This window comes from Gopherus flavomarginatus, chromosome 7 (assembly GCF_025201925.1).
Source record: "Gopherus flavomarginatus isolate rGopFla2 chromosome 7, rGopFla2.mat.asm, whole genome shotgun sequence".
Taxonomy (NCBI): Eukaryota; Metazoa; Chordata; order Testudines; family Testudinidae; genus Gopherus; species Gopherus flavomarginatus.
Window position 1 is genome coordinate 107,044,877 of NC_066623.1, and position 15,066 is coordinate 107,059,942.

The following is a 15,066-nucleotide window of genomic DNA, read 5'->3' on the forward strand; positions in this document are numbered from 1 at the left end:
AGGTAGCTGCTGCACAGGGAACTTAAGGGAATGGGGAGCTGATAGGGGGCTGCTGGTCCACCCTGGTTTCAAGCCCCCACCAGCTAGCTGCAACGGGCTGCTATTCCTGCAAGCAGTAGACAAAGCAGGCGGCTACCAAATGACGTTGGAAGGGAGCATTTCACAACTTTAAACAAGGATGTTCCCTAATTCATCAATAACTACCAACGAAACAACGTTAACCCGGACGACTTCAAGTGAGGAGTTCCTGTATTATTACGGGTGAACTAAATAAATCCTAATATTATTAATCTAGGCTGCTTGTGCTATTTGCCTTCTCTTTGCAGTAATTATGTTTATTTCAGTGCTGCTTACTTAAGCATCTTCTACCATGCTTGTTTTATACATTGACAGTTAAAGGTTTTAGCCCCAAAATTTTACCCTGCTTCATGGTTATAAACTGACGGGAGAAAACATGCACCTCTTTTTGGATAGTAATATCAGCTGGTCAGAACAAATGTTTTGACGTGGCAAAGACCCAGAAATAGTTGTTAAACCATAGCCATGTTAGTCTCAGTTCTGCTTAAAACACAGGCCAAAACCAATATCTGGCAGATAGAAAATGACACTATTGAGGGAACATTATTTTAAAATATTTGTGTAGCATATCTAAAAATATTAAAACAAATATAATGAAACATTACTTGGAAGTGTCCTCTTAATGAGTGTACCGTCATCCTTTCCGTCACTCAAGTTCATAACCTGGGAATCCTCTTCAATTCCTTCCTTTCCCTTGACCCGCTCATCCATGCTTTGTCCTCATCCTGCTTCTCTTTCATTCTTGTCTCCAAGATCTAACCAGATATCAATTGTACAGATTTGTAGTAAAGCTTCATTTTATTTATTTGTATTTTTTATCACCCATTTATTTTGTTGGAATAGGAAATGTGCAAACAAAATTAGGTTTGTTAGTATAATATAATTTATCACATGAAAGCAACAAAATCAGCTTAAAATAACACTGATCTAGATGTAATATTCTTAAATACTTTAAAATGGGGTCCACATTTATCCATGCTAGTGATGGGGGCGTTGCCTGTCATGAAAATAGTAATGTAAATAGGGTACTAGAAATGCTCCCTCCAAATCTATAGATATGTTCCTATTTGTCTCTTTCACTGTATGTTTGTTCTGATTATATAATCAGAGCCATCTAATCTGCCTGTATTTCCAGTGAGCCTGTCAGTATAGTAGTTAGACATATATGTCATATCTATGGACCTGCCCCTATATCAAATATAGACCAGTTCATATCAGTGCTTAGCAAATAAGGTAGAGAAAAATACATTTCAGAACGAAAACGACAGAGCTGGAAATATTGTACCAGACCTGGCTATGTAACTAATAATTTGCATTCCCAACTCCATCTCTACCCCCTCAGCCTTTCCATACTGGCCAAGCAGGCCATTGTTCTACAAAATGGTCCTGGTGCCAATTTTAGGCCTGGAAATTTGCCAACCAGACTAAACCTGCTGCATCGGGGAATGAATCACCTTGTGGAACTATTCTGCGGAAAGTTAGCAGTGTTGATGCTGCAAAGGAAATATTGGAAAGTCAGGAATATTCCAGACAAGAAATTAATCTATTAACAGCACTGAAGAAAAATAAAATAAATAGAATACTCAGGAACATGCCTAGATTTTTCATTAGCATACAGAATGCTGTTTGAGACACTGGAACCCTCCAGTCTGTTGTGTGTATTACAACTCCTTCAAGAGCCTGTCAGCAGACCTGAGGCCAACCTATTGCAAGATAGAATTAACAATAGCCTTGAATTCCAGTACTTGGATGATGCAGAGCCTCTGTCCAGTCCTTTTTTTATATTGCTAGCTCCTTTTAAACAAGCTACAATGTGTCATCTATTGGAGGTGAAAGGTCCACCCTGTAATCCATCTGTAGTGTTACATGATTTAATGAAGCTAGTACACTACGTGCGGCTCCAGTTTGTTCTCTGCCTCATCTGAAGGCAGTTGCAGCAGCTTTTACGTGTCCCTAGACTTTCTATCTATCAAAATAGCATTGCTGGTCCTCCATAACTTTGTCCAGGAGTGTCTGAAGGGGGCACAGCCAACAGTGGATGGATAATGTGCAGTTCACAAGAACAAGGTGCCTAAATGCATTTCTGAATTCTTCATTCTACAAGGGTCAGGGAGTAATGTGACCTTCTGTACAATTCAATCACGTAGCTCTCCTGTGGAGGGAACTTAATAAGTATGATTGGTATACAATTACTTGCTGAAGCAGGCTGAGAAATCTCTTACAACTTACTGTGACAAATTATGAAAGAGTGCACAGAGTATGGGATAGGCATTTATTATGTTTCATAAATCCTAGTAGAACTATCAGCAAAAGAAGAATTCTTTGCCAGATCTCAAAGCACAATCTACAATATCAGTGGGAACTCCTGCAAGGTAAGCATGGAAATCAAGGAAATACAGAAATCAATTATATGGAGTTGACCCATCAGTTTACCAAACATTGTAACTGAAAATATTAGATTTGCTGGTTGTAGGGATGGGGAGGCAGTATAAGGGGTGTGTGTGTGTGCGCGCGCGAAAGAGAGTTGTAAGGATGGGGAGGAAGAAACACAAGAATATATTCCTTCTCTTAATCTTCCTGAATTCACTGCTAGTTACATCCCACATTAATGCAACTGCAGACATTCTTCTGAGAGAGAGAGAGAGAGAGAGAGAGAGAGAGAAATTTTGCTTCTTATCCAGCATTTCTTTTCTCAAAAACAGTAATTTTGGCAGTTCCATGGATTTTCAATCATCATTCAGAGTAGGAAGTTCATATAGTTCAGTGGAAAGCATTTTGGGCCTATATTGCCCGATCGTTGGTATTCAGATTCTTAATCTGTTCTTGTAGTCTTGTTAAGAAATACTTGATTGTCCATGCTACGGAGTAGTTGGCAGGTAGGTCCTAGTGCCATCTGCTGGAAACAAGCTCTAATTGCCGCAAAATGTCTGCATGAGTAGACCCACCATGTGTTGAATGCCACATATTGTAATTCAGAAGAAGTAAATGTACCGGTAAATCTCAGGCATTCAGTTCCCCAAAACTGTAGGATAAGAAGTCTAAGGCCAGGTTTACACTAGAAACTTGAGCTGACATAGCAGTGGTGTTTAGAGGGGTGGGGATGGGGTATTGTGACATTTTCTACACTGGCAAAATCCCTAGCGTAGATGCAAGTTATGCTGGCATAAAAGTGCTTTTTCTGGTTTAATTTAGTTTTTCTCTCAGGTGTCTCTGCAAAAGCACTCTTTTCTGGTATTAGCTTTGTCTGCATTGGAGGGTTTTGACAGTATAGCTATACCAGTAAAACTTTCCGTAGATGAGGCCTAAATCATTAAGCAGCATATTAATTGTTCAATGTTCTGTGACACTTGGTGTGATGAAAGTAAATTTGGCATTTTACAGTTTGGAGCATCTTAATTTTCAAAAACAATAAATTTTGAGTTTATCTGCCAAAAGCTTTTTTCTGATCACACTACATAAATGGTGCATGTACTTTCTTTGTGGATAGATGAGGCCCTCCAAAGCAGAACCCTACTGCGGAGAAAATGCAGAGGGGGAGTGGTTCTTCAGCAGAATCATCCACTCCCCTTTCTTTAGTACTGCTTAAACTCCTGTATATTGGGTTCAGTGGAAGGAAGTGAGTGAATATGATGGGACAGCTGCTCTGTAGGGTAGCATCCTGTCACTCATTTTGCAGCCCTTAAGCAGGTAAATGAGTGCTAATCTAATCTTGAATTTATCCTCCTAATCCCTCTGATGTAAAACCTGAAGATGGTTCTTGGTGTAGCTGATGATAACAGCTCTGCTGCAAAGGGGCCATAGTGAGCTGCAGAGACAACATGCTGATAGTAGGGGGGTTGGAGGGGAAGAGTGAGGGCAGCAGGCTTCAACAGTCTTGCTGAGCATGCTCAGTCCTTGTAAGCATGCTCAGTACAAGCCAAGCAGAAGATCAGGGGCAGGGGGAAGAGCATGTGATTTATGATTCTCTTACCCTGTCACTGTATTGAAAATTAGAGATGCTATCCCTTTGTAGCCTGGATAGCCTGCAGTGCTCTTCACTCCTTGGAAGGACAACTGAGCCTAAGTTCTCAGTCTTTCAGTCTATTCACAAGGTGAGCCTGGGACTTTTGTTTCCCAAGCAAAGCCTTTACCAGTTTCCGCAATTGACTTGACACCTCATTCTCAGGAAAACTTCTAGAATGTGAATCCCATGAGTTTCATTGTCAAATGACTTGTGCACAGCATGACATTCTTTCGTGTACGCCTGTTAAAGTTACCAGTTCTGTTAGGTATTCATAAAGCAGATCTTGGTTTGAGCATTGGCCTGCTAAACCCAGGGTTGTTGTCAGTTCAATCTGTTTAGGGAACTAGGGTAAAAATCTGTCTGGGGATTGGTCCTGCTTTGAGCACGGGATTGGACTGGATGACCTCCTGAGGTCCCTTCCAACCTTGATATTCTATGATTCCTTTGGAAATCCCTGCAGCCCACATCTTGAATTTCTTGACTCCAACAAGGGGGGTGTGTGTGTGTGTGTGCATGTGTGTGTGTACGCAATGATGCTGCAGTGGGCCCTATTTTGGAAAGTAAACTGTACCATAGAGAATAATACCAGTCTATCACTGGGTTTGGGAAAAATTGATGAATATGGCCAAAAATAGAAGAGACAAAATCCAAATATTAACGAAACTTCCCAGAACAATGACTAAACTTTTCAAAATAATTTAAATATAGCTAATTATGTATAATAAAATTAGGGCTGTCAAGTGGTTAAAAAGTCATGATTAATCACATGACTAAAAAATTAAGTGTGATTAATCATGCGATTAATGGTGCTGTTGTTAATAGGATATCATTTATTTAAATATTTTTAGATGTTTTCTACATTTTAAAATATATTGATTTCAATTACAACACAGAATACAAAGTGTATAGTGCTCATTTTATATTTATTTTTATTACAAATATTTGCCCTGTAAAAACCAAAAGAAATAGTATTTTTCAATTCACCTAATACAAATACTGTAGTGCAATCTCTTTATCGTGAAAGATGAACTTACAAATGTAGAATTATTTACAAAAAATAGCCATTCAAAAATGAAACAATGTAAAACTTTAGAGCCACCAAGGCCACTCAGTCCTACTTCTTGTTCAGTCAGTCCCTCAAACAAGTTTTTTTTACATTTGCAGGAGATATTGCTGCCCATTTCTTGTTTACAATGTCACCTGAAAGTGAGAATAGGTGTTCACATGGCACTGTTGTAGCCAGTGTCGCAAGATATTTACGTTCCAGATGTGCTAAAGATCCATATGTCCCTTCATGCTTCAACCACCATTCCAGAGGACATGCGCCTATACTGATGACTGGTCCAGCTCAATAATGATCCAAAGCAATGTGGACCGACGCATGTTCATTTTCATCATTTGAGTCAGATGCCACCAACAGAAGGTTGATTTTCTTTTTTGGTGGTTCAAGTTCTGTAGTTTCTGCATCAGGGTGTTGCTCTTTTAAGACTTCTGAAAGCATGCTCCACACCTTGTCCCTCTCAGCTTTTGGAAGGCACTTCAGATTCTTAAACCTTGCGTTGAGTGCTGTAGCTGTCTTTAGAAATCTGATATTGCAACCTTCTTTGTGTTTTGTCAAATTTGCAGTGAAAGTGTTGTTAAACAACATATGCTGGGTCATCATTCAAGACTACCCTAACATAAAATATATGGCAGAATGCAGGTAAAACCACAGAGCAGGAAACGTACAATTCTCCACCAAGGAGTTCAGTTACAGATTGAATTAATGCATTTTTTTTAACAAGCATCATTAACATGGAAGCATGTCCTCTGGAATGGTGGTCGAAGCATGAAGAGGCATGTGAATGTGTAGCATATCTGGCACGTAAATACCTTGTAATGCTGGTTACAAAAGTGTCATGCGAATGCCTGTTCTTGCTTTCAGGTGACATTGTAAATAAGAAGCGAGCAGCATTATCTCCTGTAAATGTCAACAAACTTGTTTCTCTTAGCGATTGGCTGCATAAGAAGTAGGATTGAATGCATTTGTGGGCTCTAAAGTTTTACATTGTTTTGTTTATGGAGTGGAGTTATGTAACCAAAAAAATTACATTTGTAAGTTGCACTTTCGTGATAAAAAGATTGTATTACAGTACTTGTATGAGGTGAATTGAAAAATACTATTTGTATTCAAAAGTAATATAAAGTGAGCACTGTACACTTTGTATTTTGTGTTCTAATTAAAATCAAGATATTTGAAAATGTAGACAAACATCCAAAAATATTTAACAACTTTGAATTGGTATTCTATTGTTTAATTGTGTAATTACAACTATGATTAATCATGATTAATTTTTTGAGTTAATTGCTTCAGTTAACTACGATTAATTGATAGCTCTGAATAAAATAAAACTTGAGACTTTGCGTTGCTAAATATTTAATAGAGCTTTTATCAATACTTACTGAGAAGTTACTATGTGAAAAATAAAGAAAAGCACACCATATGCATATTAGCTACAGTTTTTAAATGCAACTTTCACCATTAAAATTTTTTCTTGCTCCATTATATTTTATTTTGATTAGTTCTCTGGTAATTTGTTTATAAAGTGTTCGCTCAAATCCCCCGTGTGCAGATGTCAAAACTAAAGCAAACTTTAAGACCATGTGAAACTTTTTTTATGTATCACTGATTTACAAAATTTGTTGGATCAGTGCATGAACATCCCTCCCTCCTGCCCCAACCTTCATTTTCTTCATATCTGTCTGAGATATATATTCTGATGTGTGATATTCTCTCATCTATTCTGGATTTCGTAAGACAGTTTGAATGCATTTTGCATTATCATTTTAAGTTTCCAAATGTTTTTTTGCTCTGTAACTATCAGATACATTTAGTAGTATTGGATTATAAACGAAATGGGGATTAAGCAATAAAAACATGGTGAGTAGAATTCTGGAAGGTGTTGTTTTATTGCACAATCAGCTACAGCACTGAAATGTAGAAGAAAAGGAAATTAAGATTGACCTTCTGTTCAATAGGCAAGAGAGCCAAAGAAAACAGGGCCATTCTTAGGAGTATGTATTTCTCAAAACTGAATATTTTTGCTTTCACCAAAAATTCCTTGAAATTAAGGCAGAGTAGAAGAGCTACAGCATAGCTTCAGGGTTTTGTTTTTTTAAATCAGATGGTTTTGATTTTTTTTACCTTTCTTTTCTACAGCCCTAATAAAAATGAGTCACTTTCTTGAAGAAAGATCCTACTAGGATTAAAAAAAAATAATTAGACATTTATGTGGATAATGAGAACATCCACAGTTACTGGTTACAGAATATCAGCAAAATTATAAACTCTATAAACCTTCATATGCATAAGCCAGCCATTACGCTACGGGAGTTAGGAGGAAAATTCCCCTGTGGACAGTATCAGAGAGGTAGCCGTGTTTAGTCTGGATCTGTAAAAGCAGCAAAGAATCCTGTGGCACCTTATAGACTAACAGACGTTTTGGAGCATGAGCTTTTGTGGGTGAATACCCACTTCGTTGGATGCATGCATTCACCCACAAAAGCTCATGCTCCAATATGTCTGTTAGTCTACAAGGTGCCACAGGACTCTCTGCTGCCTGTGGACAGGTTATTTCATCACATTTTCTTGCAACTTCATCTGAAACATCTGGTACTGGCCATTGTTAGAGAGAGAATGCTGGACTACATGAACCACTGATTGGTTTATCTTAATTCGTGATGCCGATATGCCTTCTCAAGTCAAATCCATAATGCCTAACACACTGGAGTGGGTCCAGCATTTTTCTGTTGTGCATGGGGTGGAGGTTTGAATGTAGAGAGTTGTATAGGGCCTCTATCCATGGCTTAAAGAACGAGGAGTACTTGTGGCACCTTAGAGACTAACAAATTTATTTGGGCATAAGCTTTCGTGGGCTAAAACCCACTTAATCAGATGTATGGAGTGGAAAATACAGTAGGAAGATGTATATAAACACACTGTAATGGACTTAGGCCAGAAGGGTATAAGAGGTTAGTGGAAGGCAGGTATATCAATCTCAGAATGAGCAGGTCCCTGTTCCCTGGATAGCCAAACAAGGGCTACTCCAAGCCAATCAAGACGCCAATTTAACCAGTAACGGTCATTAGGCTAATGCTGTCACCTGACCTCAGTTAACTGACAAAGGGTCAGGTAAGGCTGTTAGGCTAATGCAGACAGCTGGAACCAATTAAGGTCCCACTTATACTACTTTAGAAGCTCTCCTTTCCAGTTATGTCGAGGGGAGCCCAGGTGAAAGGAGCTGGAAGAGAGGAAGCATTACTGAACTCTGAGGTAAGGGTGAAGCTTGGAAAAGGGGAGCACGGGGAAGTGGGCCAGGGAATCCAAGCAATGTCAGTGGAGGAGGGAAGCTGCCAACAACTGCTATCAATAGGGTCTCTGGGCTGGAATCCGGAGTAGAGGGCGGGCCCGGGTTCCCCCTTCTTTCTCCCCCCATGATCTACAGAGATTCGTTGGAGAGGGGAAACAGACTTTTTGGTCCAGGCAGGAGACCAAACTGTGTCTATGGAGCTTTAAGGACCCACCAATACAAGCTTGGAGCTTTGTCATAACACACATACACACACACCATGAAAAGATGGGGGTTGCCATACCAACTGTAACGAGACAAATCAATTAAGATGAGCTATTATCAGCGGGAGAAAAAAATACCTTTGTGGTGATAATCAGGATGGCCCAGTTGACAAGAAGGTGTGAGTAAAAGTAAGAGGAAAAATTAGCATGGAGAAATAGTTTTTAGCATGGCACCAGCCAAAACTTCATTGCTTAATGTGGGGATGCAGGTGGACAACTGTATTTAAAGGCTTAGGAAAGAAGCTTCCTTGTCCCAGGAATTCTCCTGCGCAAAAGCCCTTAAATTTGGCTTTAGGTATGGACCTGGGTTTGGTTCTTAAGAAGGTAACTTTACGCCTTTGTCCTGATATCTATAAATAATGCATCCCATTTATAGATTGGGAAATCCTCAGTCTTACATTTGAAAGTGCATGTGGTGTAGTGGATGCCACTTGATAGGAATGAAATATGTAAAATAAAACCTCTGTATTAGCTTTAAAACTATGTAAGCATGATCATTGCAGCCAAACAGTTTTGAAATCTACAGTGGTTTCCATTAAATGTCATAAATTAACAGTTACCACATAGTGGTATCAGAGATACCGCAGTTGTTTTCTATTTTAAATATAGGGGAAAAACTGTGATCTCTCTCCTTCCACTATGTGGTAATTGTTAATTATTAAGTGTTGGTGACCAGTTGTAATTGTGTATTTTGAGTCAAGCCATATGGTATTTTGTATTTGTAAGGGGACAGGCAGAATTTTTCAGAACTGTCTCAATCTGTTAAGGCAGTATTTTCCCAGGGAAAAAGTCGAAATTTAACACCCTAAGCTTCACAATGATTCATAGGTATCTTGAGTAATTGTAATGTTTTTGTAGTGTTTCATTGTTTCAAACTAGACAGATATTTAGAATGGTTGGGCAGCTTTTTGGCATTGTTGTTTCTCCCAGGAAACAGCTCTGGCGTGATAGAGGCCAAATAAATATATTGTACGTACTGTTGTTTCATAGCCCGAGAATTCATAATCATTGCCATATCAGTACTGTGGATCTTGACATTTGATAATGCAACTATATAGTCTTGTAGCTCACTTGTGGTTTATGATGCTGTATGTTCTCCCCTTGTTTTGGATGTTATGTATTTTCAGTGCCAGTATTGCCAGATGCTCCTAATTATATCATATCAATTTCTGGATATATCACCAATATCTTGAAACAAAATACACAAATCAATAATTAAATTTTGTTTATAATTTCAAAAGACAAATACAGTAGGTGGTAGCTCTTTGGGTGAGTTACCTATTTTGAATTTGTGGTGGAGACATTATTTTAATAAGCAAGTTAGCAGCTGAAATTTTAGATTGCATTTTGAATGAGAATATTAAATGGAAATGGATACAGCTTGTATTTGAATATAGCAGTTAGATCTGTGGCTATCAACCTATTTAGCATTGTGGGTCACATATGCAGCTCTCTGTGCTATGTGGGCTGCATCCATACAATATATATACTACATGTATGGCCCTGAGTGTGTCACATGAGCAGCAACTGTGTACTGATTGGGCTGCAAGGGGCCCGTGGGCTGCGGATTGAGAACCACTGATTTAGACACTACTGAGGTTGTTGGCTTCATGAATTGGCTGCTATAAGTGTTTGTTTCTGCTTAAGGTTGGTTAAACTTTAGTGTAAAGATAGCAATGAATGGATTTACTATAACTTTACTAAAATTGTTTCAAGGGAAACAGTTTTTGTTTAATTTTTTAAAATTATGTATCGCTATTCTTATTTGTATGGACACACAAGTTCAGAATATTTTAGTGTGTCCTCTCAGCATATTAAATGTTTGTTTAACCATGAAGACTTAATTGTCTAATAGAGGAGACTAAATTTTTGAAAAAAATAGGAAAATCTTTCATTAATCAGTTGTGTGTATTTAGTTTTGTGTTACAGTCATTCAGGCATCAGAGCCTAGATGTCCATGTGTCGTTTATCAGCATTTTCAAGGTTGGGACTCAGAAATGGTTGCCTACTCAAAACAGCAAGAGAGACATGTGCACCCCTCTCCTGATCTCTTATATCTTTCCAATTTCTATCCTGCTTAACAAACATTGCCCAAACTCTTTACGCAGTTTTACTCTACATTGTAATTATTGAGTGCAGGCCACCTCACCAAGAAATTATGTAGTATGGCCACTATTATCTCTCATTTCTTTGACCCTTTAATGCTGTCTAGTTTGGGACATAAGAGAAGGCTTTAGAAGGGTTGTTCAGTCTTTGACAAAATAGCTTGGAGCCCCCACCTCATCTAATAATTTTTGCTTTTGTACTTGAATTAGGGAAATCTTGAGCTAGTTTCAGCCTCAGATTTTTATAAAAACTAGGTTTTACCAGACAAACTATGCAAGTGTTGAACTCTAAATATCTCAATTACTGTACTAGATTTTCATTGCCAATGCAACTTTTTTCTCAAGGTAAAGAGAGTTCCAGGATGTCAAATTACTGTTATCAGTGGTGACTGTTCCTATGAGACAAGAGCTGCACTTGCTGTGTTTTGATTCACCAAGATGCAGAATGAAGAATATATCAATCCTGTTAAGTGACAATGGAGAAAAAGAGCATTGTGAGACCTTTTCCTGATGGTTTATTAGATTAAGATGATCAGTAGCTATAAACAGCTGCAACTCCTCCATGTACATGTGCAAGACACATGGTTAACAGAGCATTTTATGGTTATCAAAACACCGCTACTTAAATGATGGCAAGCTAGTTGACTCACTGTATTGTTCTTTGTATATTTAAAAAAAAAAAAAAGGAATGACAAATGTTAAGAGCATCATAGGGTTATGCCGTGTTGATATTCTAAGGTAATTATAACACAATATATATTAAAAATTCAAAAATGGAGGTTTATTAGATTAAAACAAGTTAGCATTTAAATCTTAGTTCATAGTTTTTGTATGATTCATTAGCCAACTACAGTACTACATATAACATCTCTTTAATACAGAAAAAGAGGTGGTAAGTATATGGCTAGCTGTGCTACCAGTTTGTAAAAGCCATCTTGATGGACAGTGGCTTCCCAGAGTCCAGTGAATTGAGTGCCACTGAATGCACAACAGACTGAAAATGAACTTCTGAATTTCAGCCTGAAGGAGACAATGAAGTACAGAAGCAGCTTGGTATAAAGACATTCCAAGAGACACATTTTTCTCCTCCTCACCAAAGGCCATTAGAATTGGTGAACTCTCCTATGCTGATCCACTGTAACTCTACTGTTCTAGGATGTGTCCGCTAGACTGAAGTGTAGACAAAATTTTGGCATTTTTACTGCCATATCTTCTGCCCCTATTCAGAGCAGGGTCAGAAACAACTCAGTTGTAAAATGCCTGAGTGTTGTCTACATTTCAAAATCTGTCAGTGCAACAACTGGGAATGTCAAGTCTGAAAAATCCTTGCATTGAGATGGCCCAAAGGTGCACCCTTTTGTGGTGCAAAGCAGTCCTAAACCAGATATCTCCCACACACCGCCCAGAAGTCTGTTTTTCTAGAATCTTGATCCAAAGTATAGTGACTTACGGATTATGTTTCTGTAGAGTGTGGAGTCCAAACAGCATATTTTCTAGAGGTTGTTGCATATGTGGGCCAACATCAAAAAAGCAAATTTGGTCAATCAGAGCATGACTTTATAAAATTCTTGTCCAATGCCATGATTGCATATTTGTTAGCTAATAGTTTTGCTGCAAGTGACAGGCTTAGCAGCTTTTTAAAAAAAGAAATACCTTTGTCTTAACTGGAATCAAAGTACAGGGAGCCCTTTCTATGGCAGTACTTTATTTTGGAAAGTACTGATTGTGTTCATGAGTGGGTACATAGTGTGAGGAGTTTCTTGGCACTCCTGCCTATTGTCTTAATTTTTGTGTATGAACGAGTTTACACAAATAGCAGAACATGGGAAGGGAACCAGGGACTTCTGCTTTCTAATTCTGGCCCTGACTCTGATGCTGACTTCCACTCTGGCCCTTGACATTTCCTTATCTTCACTGTTTTAATCTCCCATCTTAAAAATTAGGATAGTACCTATGTCATTGATATGTTTAGAGGACTAATTTAAACTTTGACAAGTGCTTTGAAATGCTACCGAAATGCTAAGTATTGTTTAATACATAACCCTCCAATCTCTGAATCATCTCGTGCTAAGAAATGATGGCTAGCCCAACATTCAGGAAAATGAGCCCTTCTTTGTTAAACCGGATCCATAGTTGGATATGGTTGTAGACTATGTCTAAAGGGCCATTATGCTACAGTTACAGCTATGTTGGGAATCCAGTTCCAACACAGTTGTCCCCTTTTTAATTACTGCGAAAGCTTTGGTCAAGCATAAGGTCCCATGCTCTGTTTTTATCAACTTGTAACATACCTAGAAAAAGTAAGACTATATGCCAATGTGCCCCAAATCCACTTATTGCAATACCAATCTTTTCTAAATATTTTCCTACATATACTAGGCTTCAGATGTTTTGAGAACATAGAGTGGAATAATGTTTATAATCATGTCAGAAGATAATTTATAATTCAATCAGTGTAATTAGCTGTAGTTACTCTCCTTGTTTAAACATACTACCGTTCCATCTGGTATAGAACTTTTTAGACTGTTACAGGGAATATCCCCACAACATGTACATCAGAATCTTTGACAACTATTGATATAATAACGAATAATACTGCACCCAGATACAATGGCGATGGATACCTTAAATACTTTTACTGCATAATTTATAATCTTAAAAGTGATTTACAAAAATTCATCCAAACGGGTTGGAAGTAGGTAAGTACTGTAGAAGTAAGTGTTATCACTTCTATTTTCCAGATGGGAAAATTGAAGGAAAGAGGTTAAGGGTCAGATTTCGAAAGCCGGCCCATATGTTAAGTGCTGTCCTTTAGGTATCTGGGGCATGATTCTCCCTCCACCCCCGAGGTGCTGAACATCCACCTCTATCATTTATTGATTCATTTGCAGTTTTGGCTATTCAATAATTATGAAGATTAGGCCCGTAGTGTCTAAATTTGAGAACCCAAAATTAGTGGCTAGTTTTAAAATTTGGCTGTCTTACCTCAGGTTGTAAAGAGAGTCAGTATCAGAGCTGGGAGTAGAATTTGGTACAGTAGAACCTCAGAGTTATGAACACTGGAGTTACAAACTGACCAGTCAACCACAGACCTTATTTGGAGCTGGAAGTACTCAATCAAGCAGCAGCAGAGACAAAAACAAAAAAGCAAATACAGTACAGTACTGTGTTAAACATAAACTAGTACTACAGAAAAAAAGAGAGCAGCATTTTTCTTCTTCATAGTAAAGTTTCAAAGCTGTACCAAGTCAGTGTTCAGCTGTAAACTTTTGAAAGAACCACTAATGATTTGTTCAGCATTATGAACATTTCAGAGTTACAAACAGTCTCCATTCCTGAGGTGTTCATAACTCTCAGGTTTTACTGTAACTCTTAGCTCTCAGTCCTGTGCTGTCATCCCTTTCAATCACATTTGTTCTCTAGATAGTATTGTCTTTCTTAATGATGTTTTGCAAACATTCTCTGAACTAGGAATCCTAGAATAGGCATTCTTGCTGTTGGAAGCTAAATTTTCTATTGAGGGTGGCTTTTTTTTTTTTTTTTTTTACATTGCAATAAACACGTATGATCAGCAAAATTGAGCTAACCTAGTTGGGATAGTGTGCAATAAACTAATTTTTGGAACAACTCTAGAAGCTGAAACTCAAACTAAAATCATGGTACCTACCCATAAAATTCATATAGCAAATTAAGAACCCGTACAAAAATATTAAAGAGGAAAAATACTTTCTAGATAGAGATTTGATATGTTAAGTATCAGGTCTGTGTTAAAATTACTGAAATATGTGAATGGGCATAAACAAACATCTTGCATTCAGATCTCTGTTGGCTCTGAAACTGTAATTCAAACATGTCTGTAATCAAACAAATCTAACCACCCTAACATTTTGAATCCTTAAATTTAGAAATTTTAGCTTTATTTTGTCCTGTTATAAAGATATATACAGTTTGGATGCAAAGTCTTGTTTTAGGCCAGTCTCCTTTGAAATAGGATGTACTTTAGTGGCACTGTCAAGTGCTTCTGTGTGAATTGAATGGAGAATATTCGATGTGCTTAAGGAGCATTGGGGATTTTGTTTAAGCAAATTTTGAGTCATTTTTGTATAAGCTGATTTGAATTGCTTTGCAGAAATATCTCAAGTTTTTCTGATGTCTTATTGCTGCCTGGCTTGTTTGACTTACTGTATATCTTTTGTTCACAGGCAGCTATAAATGGTGTAATACCACAAGAAAACGGCATTCTACAAAGGTAAGTAAAGAAACTTGGA

At 37.9% G+C, this 15,066-nt stretch overlaps 1 protein-coding gene across 3 annotated transcripts in view; it reads left to right on the forward strand.

Moving 5' to 3' along the window:
• Positions 1-15,066, forward strand: part of FAF1 (Fas associated factor 1) — a 318,043-nt gene that overhangs the window by 50,689 nt on the left and 252,288 nt on the right. For all 3 annotated transcript variants that reach the window (XM_050961673.1, XM_050961674.1, XM_050961675.1), the window contains one exon: positions 15,001-15,047. In XM_050961673.1, coding sequence (XP_050817630.1) covers positions 15,001-15,047 — 47 coding nt within the window. The remainder of the gene's footprint in view (positions 1-15,000; positions 15,048-15,066) is intronic.